Genomic DNA, 25251 nt, shown 5'->3' with positions numbered 1-25251 from the left:
ATTCGTACCTTTTATGACAAATTTTGCTCAATAAATTGAACGTGGTAACATATTATGAATCATTGACAGATGAGTTTAATCTTTCTGTCACATGGGCTTATGTGCCTTTTTGAAATTAACTTCATAGAATCACTTCTATTTATCTGTGTCAAACACACGGTGGGAAAATAAAAACCAAGCACATTACACGGTCTGATGCCTGCAGGAGAAAAAAACGCAAACAAGGAACAAAGATGTAAGAAAAATTTATTGCAGTATTTATTCCATCAGAAGAGCAGGCGCTCACTCTTTTTTGTTCCTCTGTGCTCTATAACATCAAAAATCTATATTAAAAACAATAATGGCACAGATACTGCACTTGTCTGAACATAAATAAATTATATCAAAGATAGTCCATTATAGAATGAAGGTAATAAACAAAAATGTCTAAACAGGAGAAAAACGAAAGTTAGAAGTTGTGGAAGTTCAGGTCAAGTGAATAAATCCATCTGGTGCTAGTTTAAATTCAAAAACCACTTTATTAAGAACATCATCAATACACTAATTTCCAACATTCACTTTGTTTTTTGTTTTTTACAGAATTATGTTCAGATATAAACACGTTTTTTTAGTTCATCTATAATACAGTGGGAGTAAAAATCAAACAACCAAGTTGCTGCACAACAGCGAAGGAACTCCCACACAATGTTTTCCTAAACATTTCCTTCTTGTCTTTTTCTTGCCTTTGAACACGTGTGTATTTAGACAGACGTGTTTACAACACTCTTCCACCACCAGGACGTTAATCTAACTTCTGTGTATGTAACATATTGGATCCATAGTGTTGAGCTGTGCAAGATGTTTCACTAATCTCTTTGATTAACTCTTAGTCCCCTCCTTGGCAGCATACAGCGCCCGTAACGTCTGTGCCACTTTGTTCGTGAGCTTCTGTCCGCTTGTCAAAGAGATTTTCTTGCAAATAATGTCCGACTCCTTGATATTGTCAACCCAAGGCACCTTTTTGCGGCCGTCCCGTTTCTTTGCGACAGCCCAGGATCCAGAGTAAGATCCAGTCATCCAGTGTATACTGTAGCCATTTCTGGTCTTCTGGACGACCCTGGCAATCTGCGGTCTGTCTTTGTATTTGCGACAGTAGATGGCTACGATGTCCATTACCTCTACTGTCTCGTTCATGTTACCTGAATCCTCTGCACAGTCTCCACCTTTCCTTGGCTTTCGCTGTGAATGACAGGCAGTGTCAGAAACTCTTATTTATGTGGGGATAATACGTTAATGGATATGCTGTAGATACAATGCACTGTTAAACACTGAAAATCATTCTTCACGTCTGTTGTTTGTAAACATTAATATAAATGTACAGTACAACTTTGTAATATTGGCGGTGTTGAAGTAATCTACTGTAATTTATTTGGTTATGCTTTGCAGGGTTTAAGTACAGTGATCTGCCCTGTGGCTAAGTTCCTGCTGTATAAGTATGCTGCTAATCGAATGCACTTTAAAGCTGATCGTCAGCAAATTTGAGCACCTTTGTAAAAGCAGAGGTTTTAGCTGTTTTCTGCTCTAGAGCATTCAGATGTGTGTTAACATAGCGTCACATAGTGCCATGGACATTCCAGCAAAATCACCCCAAGGTCAGATTGTGCAATCCTTAAGAGAAACTGCAAAAAAATCCAAAAGCTACATCTCAGACTCTACAGGCCAGTAGAAAGTTAAATGTTAAAGTTCATTAGCCAAAAGACTAAACAAGTACTGCTTGTTTAGAAGGGTTCCCAGAAGAAAGCCTCATCTCTCTAAAAAGAACACGGCCGCAGGGCTTAGATTTGCAAAACTGCATCTGAACAAACCACAAGACTCCTGGAACAATGTCCTTTGGACAGATGATGCCAAAGTGGAGATATTTGTTCATAATGCACAGCACCATGTTTGATGAAAACTAAGTGAGGATTTAGGTTTTGCAGCTACAGGATCTGGACACCTTGCCGTCGACAATGAACTCTTCTTTATAACAAAGTATTCTAGAGTCAAATGTGAGGTTGTCTGTCTGGCAGCTGACAGCAGCTTGGCTCAAACTGGGTCATACAACAGGGCGATGATCCTGAGCACGTTAGTAGAAAAAGAATGAAAAAGAAAAGAATCGCGGTGCTGTAACGGTCCAGTCAAATTGCAGACCTCAGCCTGACTGAAATGCTGTGCCGGGACCTTAAAAGAGCTGCGTCTAAATGAATGCCTGCAAACCTCAATGAACTGAAGTAATGTTTGGGCCAAAACTCTTCCATAAAAATGTAAGAGGCTGATAAAATCACACAGAGTTATTGCTGTGTTATTGCTGCTAAAGGTGGTTCTACAAGGTGTTGAATCATGGGGTGTTTTTCACAGGACTCCAGTCTGCTGAAAGCCCTCTTTTACACATGATTTTTATATCTATAATATTTGTCTGACCTCTGTAGAAGTGCTCAAATCATAACACTGTACATACTAACATTACCATAAGCCCCTCTCTACAGAGGAAAATCCAATAAATGTTCAATGGTGTGGGCGTCTTTATGTGTATGCATGCAATAAAAGTCAGTTTGCTTCAATCTGTCATTTTCTGGCACTTTTAACCCAGCATAACAAACACCACCACATATTTCCAGCATTGTAGCAGATACCATGAGGAAAACAAATAAAGTTCTTACAGCAGGGGGATCTTCATCCTCGCTCTCCTCATCATCTGTCTCCACTGGAGCTGCATGATTACTGTGGTTGTGGTTTCGGGGTTTTGGACCCCTCAGCAGTGAAGTAATGGCTTTGTTTCTGGCATTGGCATTTGCTTCACCGTCCTCGTCCTCTTCATCCCGATCCAAATGATCCATTAGAACCTTGAACTAAGAAATTGAAGGCAGAAAAAATGTAATAATGATCATTTCTACCCTGCACGTGTTTTACAAACAAGGACAAACAGTTTCTCGGACAGAAAACCAATAAGACTTCCCGTCATTATTACATGCAGACTAACGGACACAGCTACTGCTTATGTTTCCAAACGGAGACACGAGTATATTGAAAGCTTACATCCAAATACTGTTTTGCAATGTTCTTCTTGGCCTCGTAGCTGAGATCTGTGTTGGCCAGATCACTCCTTAGGTAATCCAGTGTCTGACTAGGGTTGAAGTGCACCTTAGATTTCCTGTTCACTGTCTTGTCATATACTTTGGCAGACTCTGTCGGTGAATACTTCTGGATTTTGCTGTAACACAAACAAAATTGCTCAGTAAAGTGATTTGCATTGCTCACAAAGAGATAATAAAAGATTAACATTTTCTCCGAGGCCCACCTGTCCGAGAAGCCGTACAGATTCTTCAAATGCTGTTTGAGCACCAGCACCAGCAAAATGCCCTGTGACGCACTAGCAAACTCCAGCAGAGGTTTGGTGTTTTCAGGCAGACGGTCCATCACTGCGTCCTCATCGTCCAGGTCAGAGTCGGAATCGGAACCCTTTTTCCTCTGCACTACATCTTCCTCCTCGTCACTGCTGCTGGATGTGCTGCTGCTTTCATCATCCTTTTCATCATCGTCGTCGTCATCAGAGCTGTAGCTCTTCCTGCGAGAATGCTTCTTCTTTTTCTTTTTCTTATTCATCTTCATCTTCTTTTCATGCCTTATAGGCTCTTTCTGTAAACACTGCACAAATGACAAAAGAAAGGTCAGATATGCATCTTCTCTTGAGCACAGCGACCAAGCATAACAACTGATAAACAAAACTAGACAAAGCTTTGCACCTCTTTAAATGACTGGAGCAAGTTGCTACCAGAGACAGACAGGGTAATGTCTATATGATGCATGATGAAAAGAGGTTCCTCCTGGGTCTGATAAGGGAAGCAGGCCAAGTTATCTGCTATGAACAGCAGCATGTTCACCTCTGTTTTCTGCAGGAGACAAAGTCAAAAACGCACATTTTTAAATAACAAACAGGTGTAATTGCTCTTCTGAGGGCAAATACAGCAACCTAAATATCTCCTGACAAAGGCCAATCGTGCCAAAGTAAAGAGATGAACTTACAGAGCTGTCGTCAAACAGGTTGAGCAGGGAAATTAGAAAAGCCCGTCTATGTTGGCGGTTCCCACGGACCATGGTGTAGAGATGAGAGCAGAGAGCCGAGTCGGAGTCGTCGTGACGGAAACCACGAATGACAGCGTGTTTGGATCCATTTATGGCCTGTTGCACCTGATAAGACATCTTCAGCCCTGCGACAGCCTTCATCTGCAAACCCCCCCCCCAAAAAACAGTGAGATAACTCATTAGGTGGGCACGTTAAATGATGACATTTGAAATACAATTTATTTTTAAAGCCTGAGTTTTTTAAGCAAGGTGTGAGTTAAAAAAACAAAAACAAATTGCAGAATGTAATAATAATATAAAAGTATTAGATGTAAATACATTTATTACACAGAAAGTTCTATTTTCCCACCTTTTTTTACACTTTCACATTTTTCCAGTTGTCAAAAACCACAAGCCAACTCACATGAATAAAGCCTGAGTATTTTTTGTCGATCTCCACCAGCTGCTGATCGGCCTTGTTCTTCATTGTTGGCTCCGGGTCTGTTCCCATAGCGATCAAGTAGGGCACACACTGAAACAACAATTTACAATTTACGAGTATGCAAACTGCAAAACATAAAAAATAAATTTCAAAAACCCACCTAAAAAAAATATTCAGAAAATGTAAATAAACCTTATCAGGCTATACTGATGTAAGACTGTGAACACACCTGTACAGGGTGAATGAGGCCCTGACTAAGAGTCAGGGTGATGACACTCAAGGCAAAGTGCCGAACTGTGGACTGCGAGTGGAAGAAGGACTCCAGAACCTGCTTTAAATAAATCTGCATTATGGAGCTGCTCATGCCCGATGAGATGTCCCCCATTTCCTTGAGATCCTCTTGCTTGGCTTTATTCTTCCCTGAAGAAGCAAAAACATCAGCCTGGTGAGTGCGCAGGTGTCACGTTAAGTGGCTGCCATGTTTCACTGCATGTGCATGGATAACAATGGACGTGAGCTGGAACTGTTAAACTCACATTCACGGTCAGCCTCCTGCATTCGAGAGTCCTCCTCCTGCAGGTATGTCTGCAGGTTTTTGAGGACCTGGATCTTCAAATTGACTGAACTGTTCTCGTCTGACAGGATGCTGTTATAAAGAACCTTCAACTCCTGCACAAACATGAGCTCTGGGTGCATGATGAACTGAAACCCTTGGAAGAGAGGAATTGATTTAAAATACAGATTTACAAAGAAAACAAAAGTCAAAGTTAAAAGAAAGCTGTAAACATTAAGTGACACTATAAACACATCTATACGAGCCTTTTCTGAGGTGTAGGATATATACCTAAACCTATGATTGCCTTGATCTGGACCTCCTCCTCTTCGTGAGTAGTGAAATACAGCAGAAGCTCCAACACTTTGTCCTTGATGACAATCTAAGAAACAAAGAGACCCAGCAATCAAAATAGCTCTTGCAGTCTTCATTCACATTCATTCATGCTGGGTACCCTTCATGCTGAAACTCTGCCTCCCAGTCTCAAAACAGGTCGATCTTTCATGAGTTAAGAGAATTTCTTAACAACAACTCCATGGAGCCACTACAACATTCAAGCGAAGGGCCAGGGTTTACCTTGTTAGCACCTTTGAACTCTTCTTGATCGAAATCAAAGTGTCGACACAGAGCCCCCACAGTGAAGAGCGAGCGCAGAAGAGTGGGTTTGTTAGCAGCCAGGGTGGAGCTGGTGGGATCCTCTTGGTGCTGTGTCTTGAGTTTTGCTAACGCTCCTATAAGATAACACAAACAGTCAAGTGAGCTTTAATGTGAAGTAATAAGTCGAACGACTGCATTTCCTGACCTGCGCTTATATAGTTTAGGTTTTCACAGAGCTTTTCATTTCAGGAGAATTTTTATTATCCACCAATTTGTACCTTTTCTGCTTTATTTCACAGTAGAAATGCCTTTGAAACAAAAAACTCAAGCATTAAGTGACAGTTCAGCATAAAGTGGAACACATCACGGTGAGGTTCTCAGAGACAAAAACAAAGACATGAAACAAGTAGGCAACGATTCCTTAGTAACAGTTCACAGACTAGCAACAACCCTTTTAAACCTGTAAAAAGGAGCTCACAACTAACTAGCTTTTGAGAGGAGAAAAAAAATCATAATATCAGCCATCATCCTTTTTCTTTCTGGCTGCTTATGGATCCACAGCGACAGAGGAAAGGCTGTGATCTACTGACTGAAATCATAACATTGTGTTTTGTGCATCAGCTTGGCACAAACTCATAACTGGCTTAAAGTACTGGCTCTATTAATACCTGATATTGATAATTTGTCGATATTTTGTTACTAACATTTATAACAGCCGATGACTGACAATTTAAAAGCAAGCAGGAGAGAGAACAAACACATTTTAACCATGTTGATGTTGGATAGTTTGCCCACCAGAGGGCACTCTGCAACTTCCCTATTGGCAAAGGTTTTCTGAGTCACAAAGAAAACAACCAGCTCGTCTGAGAGTGTGTGTTTGTTTTTAAACTCCACTGTCATATTAGATTAGTAAGGACTCTTAAATAACTAAACACAACAAATGTTTGGGAAATGTGGTTGTGTTTTGTCTTAAAAAAAGAAAAAAATCCTTACCATAGTACCGATTAAAACAAGCCCAAACAAACTTGTAGTTGTGTGTGACCTTGTTCACGATAGCACCAAGACAGCTCACACAGTGTTGCACAACCTGGGGAGCACAAAAGGATGTATCAGAACAACTGTCTCACACGCTGTTTGTGGTTTTTAAAGCTACCTCTGAAAGCAGCGAGCTGCAAACGAGACCTACCGTCATGCCGTATTTGATGATAAGCTTCATTAGGTCTTCTTCGATGGTAGTGAGGAAAGTCGCACTCGGGTGTTCCATCAGAGGCACGACCAGCTCCAGGATCTTAGCCACGTTGCATATCACCATGAAGTCGTTCTGACTCTGACAGATGACAGCACAAAAACACATGGCAGCTTCACTGTCCAGGTCCATGTTTAGCTTGCCTGTGAGTATCTCAAACATTCGAAAAATAAAAAAAAACTATCACAGTACTTACATTGCACTTGGTGGTCAGGTAGGGCTGCATAGTCATGGCATGCTTAACCATTAACTCTGCCCTGATTTTACTAAACAGGTAGAGAGTGGTGATGCACGCTACCAGACGACCTGAGCTGACCCCTTTGTCCTCACAATCTGAGACACAAACACAACAGGATTATTATCTGTAATAAGACTTTTAGAAGCAAATACACACCTATGTTTGTTCTTTTTTTAGCAAAATACATTTACCCGCAAGAGACTCCTCATATTTTAGTATATGTTCCACTAGATTGTCCACTAGCTGAACACAAGCCTTCCCTGCAGGTTTGTACGAAGCATCCTCCTCTGATTTCAGCAGCTAAAAAGAAAAAAAAAAAGAAAAATGACCCAACACAGTAATTAAAAAGAGTGCCAAATGAAAAAATGCAGACAAGCAGCTTCTGAGACAGCAACAAAGTCAACTAACATTTTGGAGAAGCTGCTCAAACCAGTCGTAGCCTGAGTCTTTACATGCCAACACCTGGAATAAAAAAAACAAAACAAAAAAAAACAAACACACAAGTTAGTTCATTTTACTTATTTAAATAAGATCACTTTTTGTTTTTTTGTTTCTCCCTTTTGTCCTGATAATACACACCACGTCTGTGATGTTCAGGATCTTTCTGGTCATGGCTTCTTTGTCGTGGCTCGGCGTCGGGGAGAACCAGAGTTTCTGGAATGTCTCATTCACCAGTTTCTGCAGAGGAAAAGATGTTTAGTTAGACACACTGTATATGAACGCTACTTCCAACAGTCGACTGTAAAAATGTACATTAAACAAAAACAACAACAAAAACACCAGCCTTGATCCCTTCCTCATCGTTGACCCTCCGGATCATCTTCACGCACATCTCGGTGATCTTGTGGAAGTCTGGCTGCTCTAGACAAATATCCCTCATGATCTTAATGACTCTTTTTCTCACACTGATGCCTGTGTCCTGACAAAGACGAAGGAACAACTGAACATTAGTTTCCTTTTGTTGTGACTTATGGAGTAAATCCAAAAGTATTACTTATCCAGTGTGTGTGTGTGTGTGTGTGTGTGTGTGTGTGTGTGTGTGTGTGTGTGTGTGTGTGTGTGTGTATAATATATATATATATATATATATATATATATATATATATATATATATATATATATATATATATATATATATATATATATATATATATATATATATATATAAAAAACACTGAAAATGATAGATAAATATAATGGCAAACAGGAAGAATAAGAGAAAATAATAACAGAAATATATTCCTGCAGTTCTTCACTTGATCTTTAGGTGGCACTGTAGGAAAAAAATGTTTTAAACTCTTATGAACTTTTGTATTTTGAATTAAACTTTCCAGGACAAATTTCTCTTTACAAACCCATAAAAGAACACATGTTGTGATTAAAGTAAATCTAGACTTTAGCACATCAATAGGTTAACACTCATGTAGTTAAAGGACTGGAGGAAAGAAGAAGAAGTTACCAGTATCCTTTCAATGAGCATGTCATAGTACTGCTCAATGAGCTCAGGTCGACTTAGCACAAAACGGCCGAGGAGCTCCACAGCAGCCTCTCGCACACTGGTGGAGTTGTCCATGAGGCGACAATGAACCCCACGTTGCATGTCCAGCTTAAAAAAATAAAGAAGGAAAATTAGTTTAGGACAGTGACAGGACAGAACTATAGCTATCAATCTCTGTGGCATCGAGCCATGAGCAGCACGTTAGCAAGGCAGCATTTACAGCTCTGGTGCTCAGTTGCGGACAAATCTGCACAGTCACAACAGCTGAAACACGTTCTGTGTCAGACAAGCTGCAAGAGCCAAGTAGCAGTCGATACTGAATGACCTACCCGTGCCAGGATACTTGGATCTACAGCCACTACTTCAGAGAGACACTTCATAGCTTTAGTTCTGACTGCAATAGCACTCTCTCCCAGCACTCTCAGGATCTAGTTTGAAGCCATAGAGAGAAAAAAATTAATGACAGCTGACACAATATAAACAGTCACTGGTGTTTAAGCTAATTCAAGCTAATGATCATCTTACCTGTGATAAATAAATATCAAAGCTTTGTGCAAACGGCCTCATGGAGGCCAGATATCTAACAATCAGACAGGAGTCGTTGTAGTTTATTGTGTCAGAGTTCATCCTGAAAGAAAAGTCGAGAGGATCGTTTACTATAAGGATGAGAGGACAAACGAGCAATGTGGCGAAGTAGTGTCGTGAGTGAAGCACTATTTACCTCAGGGAACTGAAATGCGATGTTGACGTCTTGACGGCCTTGCGGAGGAATTTCTTCCTTGCCTCCGCCTTCTGCATGATCTCGGCGGTCGAGTCAACATCCCTGGAATGATGGTGACCTTTCAAGTCCTCGTCGTCCTCACTTTGAGACTTCATTGCCTTTTCTGCCTCACTTGTAATGTCCCTGAACCACTGGGCAATATAAAACTTCCTAGCAAACTGGATGAAACAAACACATAAATATATAAGGGCAGAGTATAATACATCTTTTTAAAACACGAAAGCAGTTCCGTAGATTTTAGTTCATGAAAAATCAAGTTAAAAACACACCACCAATGATGGATCCGTCTCAATGTTCTCATCTAGGTAGCCGAGCAAAGCCTTCTGTAGTTTTGGTATCTCGTTGCTGCCTTCAGTCTGTGAAAAAATGCCAAAAGCATTTTAAAAGCAGATCGACATCTTGGTTGGTTTTTTATCTGTTAAACAAATTCTGTTAGTCTACCTCTCTGAGGATGCGGTCAATAGCCTTTTGGTCCATCTTGCTAGTGACAGCATCTTTACGCAGACGGGAAGCGACAGTGCCAAGGTAGTCCAGCGATGCCACCCTAAGTGCCATTTCTGTCTGCTTGTTACTGAACTGGTGCACCTGGAACACAAGACAAGGAGGAGAAATGTCATAAGAAAACCAAACATCTGCAACTTTTTCCTAGTGGGCAGATGACGAGTGGTGACACTCACCAGCAACCGGCCCAGTAAACTCAGGAGCAGCTCAGCAGCAGGCCACTCAGGCTTGTTAACTGTAGACAGCAGGTCATGAACAAAGTTCTCAAACAGCGGCCTGTAATCCTCCTCTCCCTGTTTACTGCCACACCTGAAACATGCAGAGTACTTACAGAATAGCAACACATGCAGTGCAGCTTATTCCACAGAAAAAGATACAACATATAAGGAGTCACAGTCACACAGACATGACAGGTTATAGCAAGAGTAGGAACAATGACTTACTTCTTGAGGAACACAGATAAGAAGTTCTGAGCTGTCCTCATGGCAGTTTCATAAGAGTTTGTAATAAGAACATCTTTATCCACCTAGACAATAAATACCCAATAAAAAACAGTTTTAGCATTTCTTAAAATACATGTTTTGGGTATTTATTGAAGGCAAATATGGTTTTAAAAAATCTATTAAAACCTTAATGTCACCTTCTTATTGTGCTCATCCTCTGTCTCTTTCTCAGAGGGAAGGTGGACCACACACTGGATGAGCTGAAGAACAAGGGCTGTGACCATCTGGATATACAAAGGTTCTCCATCTGAGTCACTGCTGTTCAGCCTGTGGAGTATGAGACATCAGTGTCCTTATGTTACACTGGGGGCCTCAATAAACATCTGATATTGAGCAAATATTTACTCTGGTTGTAGTTACCTGAAATTCCTCAGGCTGCGTTTACTAGTCGGCAGTCTGGCCAGGGAGGTGAAAATCTCTTCAAGAATGAGCTGCCTGTGCTTCTTGTAATGAGAAAACACCTACACGAGAGTCAAACAAGAAACAACCGCATCAAAATACACCAGTCCAGACGTCACACTGAAGCATCCCATCAAAAACTTAATCCAAATCAATTTCAGAAGCACCTATAGTAATACTCACCGCAGTCACTAGTGTGATGGCACATAACTGCAGTTCACTAACATTCTCCACAAAAAATGGTGTAATGCCAAGGGTGGACACCTAAAAGATGGGCACAAAAGCAGTGAGATATGAGTTAACTCAACAGCCAAGGTGACATGAGGACACAAATCTGAGTGATGTGAAGGCAGATTCAAAACTGCACCTGCAGAATTGTGGTGTCAGTAAGCAGCTGGATTTCAAGGAGCTCAGAGATGCTGCTGATGATATCGCACACTTTGTTGTAGAGCAGGACTACCACCTTCTGTTTGTGGGTAGAACATTTGGCTCTCTTGGACTTTGAAGTATGCATGCCACCTGGGTGAGGAAGATCCGATAAATAAACAAGAATAAATTATTTAAACAAAAAACCCCAGAAGTAATATGTTAGAATTTCTCAGATATTCTGACACAATCTTTAGATTCAAATCCAGGGTCTTAACATCAGCTGATAAGAAATACTTGATGTTACAGCCCACAATGTACCGTATGTTACATGGGAGGAACTTTGGTAAAGGTAAATGCATTAGTTTTAGATTTAAAATGATTTGTGGCCAAAAGGAGGACAAGAGAATTTGAAATGTATAAAAAAACTTCTATTAGTCACACCAAAAGTCACTGGCTTTATTATCAAGCACTACCAAAATACCGTAAGAAATTCAAGTAAGTAAAGTTTTAAAAACTCCTAAATGCTAAAATACACACATTTTTTTAATCTCTTGGAAATCATGATTATTGCTGTACGTGTTAAAACAGCTAAAAAGAACGGAATAAAACTGTGGCTGACCTCCGTGGGGATCCGCTACTGTAGACTGGGTCATACTGAGGGTACAAAGAGTTTTGCAGATGGAACTTGGTGTACTGCAGCACCCTCTCAATCACATCTTCTATATAAACAGCCTTTGGCATGTGCGGAGACGTCATTATGTTGAGTGCAGTCAAACAAGCATCGGCCGACTTGGTCACTCGCTCCATGATGAGGTTGCGCCACAACCGCTCCTCATCCATGGAGTCATTACCCTATGATTCAGTTTTTTAAAAAAGGAAATAAATTTCACATTTTGTGCCTGAACAGCATAACTAAGATCAGGCTGAGAACTTACATGGTTCATTAGTGTAGAAAGTTTGACGCTGTCCTGAATGTTCCTCTCCAAAATATTCAAAAACTTCACCAGTTTACTAGAAGAAAACTGCAGAAAAAAACAATTGGTTACTTTAACCGTACAGTAGGTGTCATTTAAGGTTGTTTACAATGACAAAATGCTGTCACCATGAGTGTAACAATTTAACACTGCAAGAACATGTCCTTCTCACCTTGTTAGAGATGCCCATAGCTTTAATCTTAGCAGAATCGCTGCCCAGCTCACTCAGCTGCTGCTTTCCAAGTAAGAGCTCTTGAGGTATTTCATCATCATCTGGCACAGAGTTACAATGTCACTATTTTTTAATGTGACACTCGATAAATGTCAAAGAGTCTGAAAACAGCAGAGTAAATCATAACTACCTGCGGCAGTGAGGTCCACGTCTTCGAGATTCTCAAGAACGCTGTCAATATTCGATGCAAATCTCTTAAATGTGGAGGAGTCCATCATCTCTGTTAGATTAACGTCATTGAGAACTGATTAATACAAATACATTATGTTTTAATAAAATTAATTATGAATTAATTATAAAAGAATTCAAAGTGCCAGGTCAATACCCTCTGGTGTCAACTTGGAATCATAAATCTTCCTGTTTTTCAGTTTATCCTTTTTCTTCTGCTTTCTGGCAACTAAACACACACACACACAATAGTACCCAAATCAGCAGCAGCAACAACCAACCCTCAAGCCATCAACAGAGAAACAAATTGATGTTGTATTCTACACACCCCAGGAACTGGAATGACCAATTATTTTAAATAACGATAATCTGAATGACAGGACAGCTGTAATCTAATCAAAAAGTGAAAGCACGGGCTTCACTGGCCACCACATTATTTGATTATCCACTTATCCACTGGTAAGCGTATGCAAAAAAAATAAAAATAAAAATCTGACCATCACTCAGGCTCGGTGGGAGAGAGCCTTCATCTGAATCTTCATCTCTCCAGTCGCGCTGACGGCTACCAGACCCTCGGCGAGCGTTATGAAAACCTCCACTTCGACGGTGTTCTCCAGAACCTCTTCTCTCTTCATGCTTCCACGTCTTATCGTGGTCTTTCTTTTTCTTTTTCCTTGCATCTAAAAAAACAACAACAGAGAAGAGTACACGTTGAGACAGCATCTGCATTGTAAAGTTACTGCTTTACATGCAATTAGGGCTATAATTTATAATTAGGTCTAATTTTTAGGAAAAAGTTACATTTTTGTAATTTTGCTTTTGCACACCAACACTGGTGACTTTAACTCAAACAGTCAAGGTGTGACTGAAGTGCACACTTTGAGCTGTAATCCAAGAGGTTTTGTAAAAGTACTGCATTAACTCCATTGTTAGAGGGTCAAAAGTTATTGGACAAACTAATACAAATGTAAAAATAAGGATTGTTTTTAATACTTGAAAAGACTCTGCAGTCTAAAGGTTTTATTGTCATTCTGACAGGTTTTGTTTTGTTTTTCCCGCCTAATGATGGCGTCTTTCTCTCATTACTCTTTGGACCTCATGGTAAGTTCCAATTAAAAGCTACCAAATTCAAGTTAAGTACTTGGGAGTTAGACATTTTATCTGATTCATCTGTCATTAAATAACAAGGGAACTGGCTTCTTCTGGCCACGAACCTGCTTTTATTTCAACTGTCCACTTGCTTTTGAGCCTCTGAAAATAGAGGACTATGTATAAAAATGGCCATAATTCCTAAAAAATTCATGTAATACTTTTGTTAAATACTGGTTTGACTTAAAATGCACAATAGTGGTGCACAAAGAAAACAAAAAAAATGCATCACTGTCAAAATACTGTAAATAAATAAAAGGAAATTCCATCAGAAGTAGAGACAGTAAAGCACTTTGGTAGATTTTACAGAATTCCCATGTGCTCTTCTAAAAACTTGCAATTTTTAAGGCCTAACATTATCACTAATTTAACTGTAATTGAGATTAAACATGCTTCAATAGTGGCCTGGACAAGTGGGCAGCAGACACTTTAACAATATTAAACAAAAACAGATAGAAAAGCAAGTGTAACACACTACAAAAGGATGAACACAATTGCCAGAACACATGCAATGCTCAAGGTCAAAACAGGAACAATTTCAATTAAATTTCTGTGCAACTTTAAGAGGAAGCACATCCACCAGGAGTAATATTTTCTCTTGAACTGAACCATAGCAACAGGTACTGACTATTTCAGGTCCTTATGCAGATCGTGGAAAAAATGAGCAGCATTTTTAGAAGCTACTATGGGAGCAGAGGCGATACATGATTTCAGTTTTTACACGACTGAGAACATGAGATTATAAAAGGCAGCGATACTCACGCTCATTGTCAGAGTCTTCATCGTCATCCTTGTCTTGGTCATCATCCGAGGCCAACTCAGCATATTTGGATCTCTTGCTAATCATACTGTGGCTTCGCTTGTTTGTCCTCTCACAAAATGACCAGTTCCTGGATCTGGAGCCGTGCGCGTTCCTGCTTTCCTTAATGATCTTTTTCACCTCATCAACGCTGAGTTTTTTAACCACGACAACGGGTTTAGCTCCTTTGTTTAAGTTATCTACCAATGAGACTCTCTCCAGCCTTACTCGCGGTTCGCTCCAGCCTTCTACTAGTTTATTTGGGGGATCTTTATCTTTTCCATCTCGTTTCAATTTAGGAATCACAAAGTTCTTCAGGGTCCCTGACTTGCCACCCAGCAGGTACGAGGGGAATTCGCTCGGTTTGGCCTCAAAGGACTGACGTTTGTCTCCAGCTTGGCACTTAATGTTGCCGTCCTCGCTTGTCTTTTGGTCCTTATTTTGGGGATTTTTAAGGCTGGAATTGCCTGTCCTCTGTCGACTATTGGGGTCAGCTGATTTTTTGCTTCCATCGTGCTTTAGTCTGGTGCTGTCAGGTTTAGTATGCGGGTCAGCTAAGTTTCGACTGCAGTTTTCTCTTAACATCTTCTGTTTCCTGTCCCTGTCCTTGGCTTTGTCTCTCTCTTTCTCTATGTGTCTGTCTTTGTCCCTGTCTCTCTCTTTTTCTATGTTTTTTTCTTTGTCCCTGTCTCTCTCTTTTTCTATGTTTTTTTCTTTGTCCCTGTCTCTCTCTTTCTCTTTGTGTCTGTCTTTGTCCCTGTCTCTCTCCTTCTCTTTTTCTATGTTTCTCTCTTTGTCCCTGTCTCTTGCTCTATCTCTATCCTTGTGTCTTTCTCTGTCCTTATCCCTGTCTCTATCCCTGCCTTTGTCTTCTCCATGTCTCGAGCGCTCTGTCTTGCTCGTGTTTTTTGGGGTGTCGGGTCGGTTTTCAAGCATTCGGTGGCTGTTGTGATTCTTTTCCTCTTTGTGGCGTGACTTTGAATGCTTGTCAAGTTTCTGCCGTGAGGGGTCTGGCCTTCTGTCATCTGACGGTCCCTTGCTGCTGTCACTTTTGTCGTCATGTCTGTGTTTTGATTCACGCTGGCTTTCCTGCTTCTGTTTATACATTTCCGGTTGTCCATCTGAGCCAGACTTCTGGAGAGTGTCAGCATGCTGCTTGATGATCCCAGGTCTGTCATCACCAACCCTTTTGATCTTTCCATCGGGGTTTGACTTCAGACGACGTAGGTGATCCTCACACAGCGGCTGTGATTCCAAGACCACTACAGGCTGTCCTATTACTCTGCCAGCTTGCTGTAGATCGATACTGACCATCAAAGCAGGCCGACTGGCACCATTACTTGCAGCATTCGTCTTCTTGGGTGTCATCTTGCTGACACTGTTGCCCCCATGAATGGCAGCCCCATCATTTGACTCTGTCCCGGGTTCCTGGGGATAGGAGTCTTGTTTCCGTTTCTTCAGCGGCTTGTCTGAAAGAAAGAACACTACAACTTAGCACCTCTACACAAACAACCTAACAGATGAGAAAAACATGCTAAGAAGCACAGGGGAAAAACAAACACAGATTTTCACCTTTGTCCTGAACTTCTTTAGACCATCGTTCTCGGTCACTGGCTGACTCGCGTTCTATCCTCTCAATCTCTGCAAGTGTGTCTATCTCTGTATCATCAAAGGAAACTCTGCCAGTGACACCAGTTTCAATGGTATTTGACCGCACAGCAGCCTGTTGACAGTTTGCTTGATCGTCAGCTCCTAACTTGTTTGGAACTTCCTGGGCAGGTTTTGATAACTGGTTATTATTATTATTATTGATCATAACTGTTTCATGGTCCAATTCCATATGTGCCTCAGGGGGAAGCTCCTCAGATTGATCCACGTCTTGAACCTTTACTCTGGACAGTTTTAAGGTCAGCTTGGTCGAGTCTTTTGGTGAACTAACTATATCGTACAAGGCATTTTTTTCCATCGGATCACTTTCTTCTTTACTCCTCTCCTTATGTTTCTTCTTGCGATCAGACAAGGTGAGGATTTGGTCAGGCGGTGCACCTTGTGGCACATCAGCTGGAGGCGACTGCATTATGAGGGAAGGCCTAGACCCTGCAGAAACACAAAGTATTTGATGGAATTGTGAAGACCACAGATTTAAGCCAAACGTGATTTCTGTGGCAGTGTATTAGGTTTTTTTGCGAAGACACAAAAATGAAGAATTAACTTGTTGCTAAGGCAGCATACTTTGTACAGTCTCTTCACTCCCAGCTGGAGAACATGCCGACTGTGGGGATCTCACTGAAAATGCAGCAGCCTTCATTGGAGAATCATGCTCCTATTGAAACACAAGACATTTCTTATTATTTTAACAGTCAGCTAGATGTAAGAGTCACCAGACACGATACAATATTTTTCTGATTTTTTATATTTTGGGATATCCCGAGTATTGCAATAACACATATTGTGATTTATCACCTTTTTCAACTGCAAATTACATCCTCAAAGTTAACCTTTGTCAATATCTGCTTTATCCAATAATTTACCTTACTTTAGTTGTGACAAAATTAGATTGTTAAGCACACACTGCCATAAATGTTGCCATAAGATGGGCTCAGTCTGCTTTCAGTCTGTGACTGAATGGGATCAAGTTAACTGTCCTGTTTTTACTCATTAGTTGACCCATTAGCTTGCTCTGAATTAGTCGGTAGCGTTGTCAAGCTAAATGTGTCTAGTGCTGGGTAGTTTTTTGGTTGAGCTGATTTAATCGAAGTTTGCTCAGCTAGCATCATCTCATCTGCATGAGACGAACCATTTTGTTTATAGTATTTCCAGAGTATTTTAATTTATTAAGTCAAATATCAATATTTGGTCTCCCTGTATTGATGCAATAATGCCATGTAAAATATCCCAACACTGTGCTCTATTTATTTTTTCACCCACGCCTAGTTTGAGCTGAGGTCCAGTTCATGATATCTTGAATTTCCACATTACCTCATTTCCCAGTCTGTGAGCCACGTTCATGTAGTCTTCATCTGAGCCCAGTCTTGCATTGTGATTCGATAAATCAGTTGATAGATGTCCAGAGACTTTGCTGTCATGGATATTTCTCAAGCCACTCGTAACTGAAACGAAAATGAAATTAAAATTCTAGTTAGATATTTGCTCATTTTCTCACCACTTAACGGTGTATATAAGTTAATAATGTTATTAGGGATCAGTTAAGTAATTTGCATACAACCAGCTAGGTCTATCCAAGTCACCATGTGCACTGTTACTGGTTGCTGAAGTACACAAATGCACATAAAACTTCAGTTTGCTATTTTCTGTCGTTACTAAAAGCAATTCGACATGCAGCTTATGTGATACTTTTCTCTTGACCAAACATTACACTCACCTTGCTGAGCGTGTTGGTGTTGGGAATAACTGGGTGGATTGTACTGCATGTAGTCCGCGGGACTCTGGGGTGTGTAGGGACTAGGTATAGGGCTGTTCTGCTGGGGTACAAAGCGTGGCCCTGAACCAGACTGCGGTGATGTAAAGCATCTGCAGATGAGGAAAGCAAAGGAAAAGAAGCCTTAGCTGAGGAATACATGCCTCTGATTTTCATCATCAGACAATACGGTGGCACTGCTTTACCCAGAGGGGCTCTGAGGGACAGTGGTTTGCTGATAGTTTGAGGCTGGACTCCCATGGACCTGATTCTGAGTAATCTTATACTGCTGCACTATTGGCTGCAGCATTACACCTATGAGATAAAGACAACAACAAAAATTAGACACATATCAAACAAGAAGCTCAGCATGTGTATTTCTCCAGCTAAACCAAGCCTGCCTACTGAGTAGGAATACTGGGTTCACTATATTATAATATAAAGCAGGTTATTTTTCTCATTCCAGGATATTAAGTCTATAATAAGTCTTAGCAAATAAGTATTTTATAAATTATCCTGATCCTGTTTAAACATAATAATATATATTTTCTCTACCACTGAGGCATGAGGAAGAAAGTTGCAACATTAAATATGCAGGATGAAAAACTGTGTTAAAGACAACATTTCAGATGCAAAATAAAGTGAACACTTAATACAACAGGTCTGCTACAATCTTGCCCATCCTTTTCCATTAACCATGCAGGAAAGGTGTCCATTCCAGTCTGCGATCATTTTGAGGGCATGTTTAGTGATGGTGGTTGCATTACACAAAACATGGTTTCACAGTCCTAACAGTGGGGTGATCGTCTCATAATGCAAGTTTGTTTGCAATGTCAGAGCGTTTGGTACTAAACTGCAGGAGCAGCATTATATTTTCAAGTAATGAAAATAAAATCTGACAAAGTGAATTTCAGAGTGACGAAGAAAGAGGTTAGTATGGCGAGAATAAACCAAAGCGGGAGGCTATGTACATTATCATCCATTAGCATTAAATGATGCTTGACTCCACATTTTTACGGGCTGTGAGTGTGGTCATTACCACAAACACTTGTTTACTTTTTCTTGTTTTCATTTTGCATTTGCCACTGTCCTCAATAATGATGCCTAAATGTTTGCTTTAATATTATTATAATATTATTAATAATTGCTACAATTACCACCTGTGACTGTGAGATATTGCGGCTGTTCCTATAATAATAAAACTTTCCCAAGCTAAAGCCAAAGCCAAATATGAAAATGTCTATGGCAATGAGCAATCTAGCCGATGACAACAAAACAAACAGAGCTAGGCTGTTTCGCTCTCTGGCTGTAAATTTTTTTGACAGATCCTATTTATTATTAATTCCAGAGACCCGAATTATATTAGGGTGAATAAACATCAACAGGTATTTTTTAACCTAATGAAGACATCAAAAAATAGTGTTCTGTTTTTGTTTGTTTTTTTAATTATCTGAGTTTATAACCAATATGAAGATAGATTTAAAGGGCTTTTTCACACAAGTCCCAACGAAGAGCTTAACCTCTAATGGGAAGCCAGATTTTGAGACATTTGTCTACCAGATTTATACAGCTACTGCAATCCACTAGAAACAAATGAAAAGATAAAAATTCCCTACTTTAAATAATCAACAGACCTGGATAGAAGAAACAGTCTCTGTAAAAAAAAAAAAACTAATTAAAGGATGTGCTAAACAATAAAATTGTATAAAAGATATTTCTTTGGTCCTATAGCTTAGACCTTTAATGTAGTTTCACTTGACAAGCTAAAGATTCCTGGTTTGACCCCAGAAGGAGACACAAAACCCTTTGAGGTTTGCATCTGGCAAATAAAAACAATCAAAAAATTCTGCCAAATTAAACATCCGGAGCTACCCACTGTGGTGAGCCCTTGCAAATAAGGGAACATAGCTTCATTTAAAGACTAGGACTTTAAAGACTAAAGACTTTAAAGACTAGGAGATAAAAGAGCCAGGATCTGTCCAAACAACTAGGTGAAGATGCCTTGTGACTGCCGAAACTGATTTAAGACAATTATTTTATGCACGCTGTAGGCAATTGACTAGAAAGCTGGTCACCAAAACAAAGAATAGCCCTGTTTTTGTTGTTAGTTACGAGACAGCGCAAACCTGGCCATCCCACGACAAACACAAAACTTACTGGACCATTACTGTTGTTGATCAAGTGATTAAGATAACTTCTTCAAATTCCATACAGGGGCTGTTTTTCACTTTCTACAGGCTGATCTATCGGTGCAAAGGGCAAATACACAAGTATCTGTAGTTAACATTAGCATTTGTCCTCACCTTTTGTGCTGAAACAATGTAACCGCCAATGCTCACCCATTAAAACTAAACCTGCATTTATACAAAAACTCGGCAACACACTTGCCAGTGGTTTCCATATTTGTCTTGCCACTCCCTAGTATGTCTTACAAGGGGGGAAAAAACAAAACAAAAAACATCAATGACAGCTCAGTTCTTGTAATCAGCACGATGCAATCCAGCAGTAACAGTGTGAATAGTTGCACTTTCCTGTAACAGGCTAAAATGCTTATTCTGTGTGGTGTGGTGATTCCAGAGTTTCCTCCTGTGGTGACAATGACTGCAGTGTGGGAATCACACAGGATGAAACAAGGCCTAAGTAGCACATCCAGCAAAAGATATGCTCAGGTGAATAATTAAGCTAAACTAAGGTACCCGCAGAGAGAAAGCATGCAGCAAGATCAACTGCAGAGTCAACAGCAATGTCTCAGTGTCTCCTCCTTACCACCCAGAACCTTGTGCTGGGTTTGCATACTTTTGTCCCTGAAGATTTTGGGATTCCTGGACAGCAAAGTTTGTAGGAGCATTGGCATGTCGCCCTCGGGTTCATCGTTGCCCAAGTTGTCCTTCAACTCTCTGGAAAATAAACATAAGAACAATCTATGTTACAGGTAAGAGCCACCTATTCCCAAAAGCCAGCTACTGTAATGTGCTCACTGGCATTAAATTGGCAATACCCGACTATAGTACTGAGCTAAACAGTCATTACTCTGAAATAACACACTGTCAGGGCAATAGTTTATGTGCAATTCAAAAATAATTTAAGAGTTAAAAAAACAAAAAAACAAAACAGTACTGCAGCGAGGTATGAAAGATCAGCGAGTGAAACTTACATGTGTTCGGTGGAAACCTGGTTAAGGCTATGCGCCAGCTGAGTCACTAGACTCTCGTCTCGACACACCAGCAGGCTGCTGACCTCTTCTGAGATCCTTCCATTGTAGAGGAGGCTCTTAGCAGTGGTGGCAGGTAGGGGAGAAGGCAAAGGAAGCTGGTTCAACACTGAAAGGACAGTTAAAAGAAAATCATGGCATAAAACTGTACAGGGAAACGCCTGTAAGGATGCCCAACTTACATGCACTATGTAGAAGTAATGTAAAAGTAACACTTTGTTTGGCAATGCACTATTTAAATTTGCAGCAACATTCTAATCTGGATAAACAATCCAAAGGTTTCAGAATGTGTATTAAATGCAATGATGCACACAATATATTTTACATATGTTTCTTTTTTTCATTTCTGAAACTGATATAGGGCACATAAATCTATAACCTCTGAATTGACAATAACTAGTATTCAGGCGTTCTTATAACTACATGCCCAGTTAATTTCGGCCTGCTTGGCATTCAAGTAATCACTAGTCTTGCCTCATTTTAGTCTGAATTCTAGTGTTTAAGCTGTGATGATGTTGCACTTACAGTCTGTTAGGCTAGCAATTCCAGCAAGAGTAGTGATGGGAACATGAGGCATGTCACCATTCATGCTGAAGATGAGGTCAAGAGGTCGTGTCAATGCACAGGTTGGTCAATATCACCAATCGTCCTATATGTCACATCGCCAAAGTGCTGCAAAAGACAGAAAAAAAAGTGGCAACAAGACTGAATTAAGAAATGGCCCATTATTTTTACAGACAGCTATAGTGTACTTGCTCTGGGATGGGGATTAGAAATGGTATGAGTTCACGAGTGGGCATTATTACAGTGCCAGCATAACTGAATCTCTGAGGTACACGAGTCACACAGGCCCCACAACAAGCCTGGGCATGGCTTTATCAGTTATTGATTTAAGGCTCTGTTGGAAATGCTACCTTGCTCCCCGGTACAATTTCCCCTTATATATATACACAACTTGAGGATATGCAATCCAGTTGCGAAATTTCAACCTGCTCTAAATCGAAAATACAGTGAGAGCGGAAACACACCGGCAATCAACTACATTAGATCTCAAACGCACGTCGTGCACTGGCAAGTAGACTCGAGTGGTGACAGCTCTCATTTAATCACTCATTTAAAAAAAACACAATAAAGTGACACCGATTGTGTTTCTGTGTGTTGTTTTTGTGTCTCTGGCATCTTGAGCTTGCTTGTCCGTGTTTATACTTTCAGTTTCGCCGACGGAACATACAAAACAAAATCCAAAGGCGATTTAAAAAGAAAAAGCCACTGTTAGCTAATTATGTCTCAAAATTCTTCTTTTGTTTCAGAGCCAGTTAAGATTCCCGGGACTGCCCGGAAACAAAACAGAGACATTAGCTCGTCTTGACAACACTTATAACTACATTAATACTCTGTTGTTATTATTTTTGTTGTTTCATACCCTTGCTATGAGGAAGAGCGGAGCGACGACGTCTGTGAAAGTGACAAAAATGAACTCGCGGTTAGCCGGCTAGCAACAACTGAAGATGTAGCTAATGTATGCTAACTGGCTAGGTGTAGCCTTATCTGTAACTTGCATTAGCTAGCATCACCGGGAGTGCATCAAACCCGGTTAGCCGTGTGCTGCTTATTCGATATCGCTCTTTTTACCGCACGGGTCGCGTATCGCTTTAGATTAGCACTTCGCACTTGCTGTGGCCTTCATCGTCGCATCTCCAGCTATGAAAGTGGACCTCGGACTTGCCTAAGGAAGCGTAACCCCGACCCGACGCCAAGGAGGCAGGGGTACAAAGCACAGACCCCCCATCACAAATCAGAATTACCCCCTCGGCTGATTTCTGTAACGGCTCCCGGTGGCTGTCTGACGGCGGAAAACGCGCAGGGAGGTAAACAATCTGCCCGAAAAGAGGCTGTAACAGTTGAACCTAGCTTATTTACCTCTGGATGTGATGAGAAAGAGAAGTGGTTCTGGTGGAGAGGAGGAGGAGGAGGAGGGGGAGGAGCAGGAGTAGGATGGCAGCTGGAGCAGGAGAAGAGTCTCTAGCTCCCTCTCCGTCCCACTGTTCAAACAGCTCCCTCGGAACTGACACATAATCCCTGGCTGGCTTTTCTTTTTTTTTACCCCTTCTTTCTCACGGCGGACATATCTGCCGTGAGGGGAGAGGAGCTTGGTTAGAGGCGATGCTAACGAGTATCAGGTCATTTTTCAGGACAAAAAATAAAAAAGGCTGATGGAGGGGAAATCAACAATTTACCCCCTACAGAGTGACCCTTAAGAAAAAGCCTTGAACTAACGCACTGTGTAACCTGTGTTTCATTATTGCTATCACAGAGCTTGTTATAATAATAATAATGTCTAGAGTTTTTTTTAAGCTTTCCCCATTATGCTGCACTTGTTTAAATAAAATGATGTGCTTTTCTGATGACTTTTTATTTTATTTTATATATATATATATATATATATATATATATATATATATATATATATATTTATATATATATATATATTTATATATATATATATATATATATATATATATATATATATATATATTAGGGGTGCAACGATATTCGTATTGATATTGAACCGTTCGATACAGTGCTTTCGGTTCGGTAAGCATATGTATCGAACAATACAACATTTGTAATTTATTTTATCAACTTTCCTTCCGACGATGCTGTCTGTGTTGAGCGCTCAGTGAATCTGCGTTCGACTACTCCGCCTAGGCTGCACTGTCAAGCGCAGATCCACTGAGCGCTCAACACAGACAGCATAGTCAGAAGGAAGAGCGCAGGGCAAGCTAGCAAGACACATGGACCTCCCCCACCCTCATTCAGATCTGGCGTTTGGAATTATTTTGGTTTTCATGTGTATGACCCTGAAGGTAAGCGAGTCATGGACTAAAGTAAAACAGTATGTTGGATGTGCCATGCAATGCTCAATTACATGGGTGGGAGCTAGTGTGTTAGCGCAGTTAGCTCGTTAAGGTGTTGGCTGTCTAGCCCCACAGGGGCGATTGGCGGTAGCTCGTTAACGGAGATTTGCCGTGTTGTGGCGTTAAGGTCATTTCAACGAGATTAACCTGAAAGCACTAGTGGGAACACAACGAATATGACTGCACATTTACGCCGACATCATCCTAGTGCAAAGACCAAAACAACAAGCATGCTACTAACTTTAGCCGAGTCATTTAGACAGCTGTTAGCACATGATTCTCCTTATGCTGCTGAGAATATAGCCCAGAAGAAGCGGATAGTATAGCTTTTATTTTGGAAAGAGACATTTCTCTGTAATAAACTCTCTTTTCCAAAGATGAGTGATTCCTCAATCAGATACAGGGCTTGCAATATCGCTAGCCCGACGTCCTGGAGCTAGCGATTTTTTTCAGTCGGGCTACCAAAATCTATCTCTGCCCTGCCCGTCGGGCTATTGTAGGAAGGAAAAATATATGTCAATGCTTTTGCATTCTTTCAGAAATGTAGCTGGGTAATTATGTCATTGGCATTGGTGAGCCACTGTCAATATGTGACATATTGAAATCGCGTTTGAATTTGCGCTTGTTTTTTTGCTTTCACTTTGCAATCGTGCGAACTGTGTATAGAGAGCGACAGCACTGATCTGTGAGTGATGATAATTTGCGCACCAATTCCTCTGACATCGTCTTATTAATCGTTAGCTTACTATGCAAACATGACAAGTGAAATCTCCCACAGCAAGCTTAAACATGTGAGAGGTTGATTGCGCAGAGAATCGCTGAGCTTATGTGAGTGCGTGTGTAAAAGCAGCAGGATATATATATTTTAGTTCTGCTGAGCCAAATAAGAAAGGTCAGGGTGAAGAAGTGACAGCCAAAGAAAAGCTTACCACAAAACGGAGAAGTTATGACAAATCAGACTATAAGGCAAAAAGAAAGTGCAGCTTTATGGTTTCATGGACAAAATAATTTCTGTGGCTGCAATATGATGAGCTAAATAACCAGGGCTGCACATAAGTGGTCCGCAGGTGCGCATTCGCTGTCAAAATAAAAAACACGCACAAGGGTTAGGGTTAAATTTAAAAACTGTACTTTTGAGTTAAAATATAAATTTATAATTTTAATAAATGAAAAAT

At 40.5% G+C, this 25251-nt stretch overlaps 1 protein-coding gene across 1 annotated transcript; it reads right to left on the bottom strand.

Moving 5' to 3' along the window:
- Positions 1–229: 229 nt before the first annotated feature.
- LOC309711756 (nipped-B-like protein B) lies at positions 230–23536 on the bottom strand. The gene is given in 47 exon segments (XM_082542214.1): positions 230–1218; positions 2679–2867; positions 3055–3229; positions 3317–3663; positions 3762–3908; positions 4042–4242; positions 4505–4612; positions 4752–4942; positions 5059–5232; positions 5367–5457; positions 5652–5806; positions 6666–6759; positions 6859–6999; positions 7115–7251; positions 7348–7456; positions 7565–7618; positions 7736–7834; positions 7941–8075; positions 8616–8762; positions 8984–9082; positions 9180–9282; positions 9376–9593; positions 9705–9791; positions 9877–10020; positions 10113–10245; positions 10380–10462; positions 10577–10706; positions 10800–10900; positions 11022–11102; positions 11206–11357; positions 11827–11842; positions 11844–12059; positions 12143–12229; positions 12354–12454; positions 12544–12633; positions 12739–12810; positions 13079–13261; positions 14493–15998; positions 16102–16626; positions 16762–16852; positions 17509–17639; positions 17912–18060; positions 18154–18262; positions 20744–20844; positions 21102–21267; positions 21684–21830; positions 23079–23536. Coding segments are annotated over 46 exon segments (7992 nt in total). The 5' UTR covers positions 21748–21830; positions 23079–23536; the 3' UTR covers positions 230–858.
- Between the last annotated feature and the right edge of the window lie 1715 nt (positions 23537–25251).

This window comes from Aulonocara stuartgranti (genome assembly GCF_965226115.1).
Source record: "Aulonocara stuartgranti genome assembly, chromosome: 7".
Taxonomy (NCBI): Eukaryota; Metazoa; Chordata; class Actinopteri; order Cichliformes; family Cichlidae; genus Aulonocara; species Aulonocara stuartgranti.
Note: the sequence above shows the minus strand (reverse complement) of the source record. Positions and strands in the feature narration are given on the sequence as shown.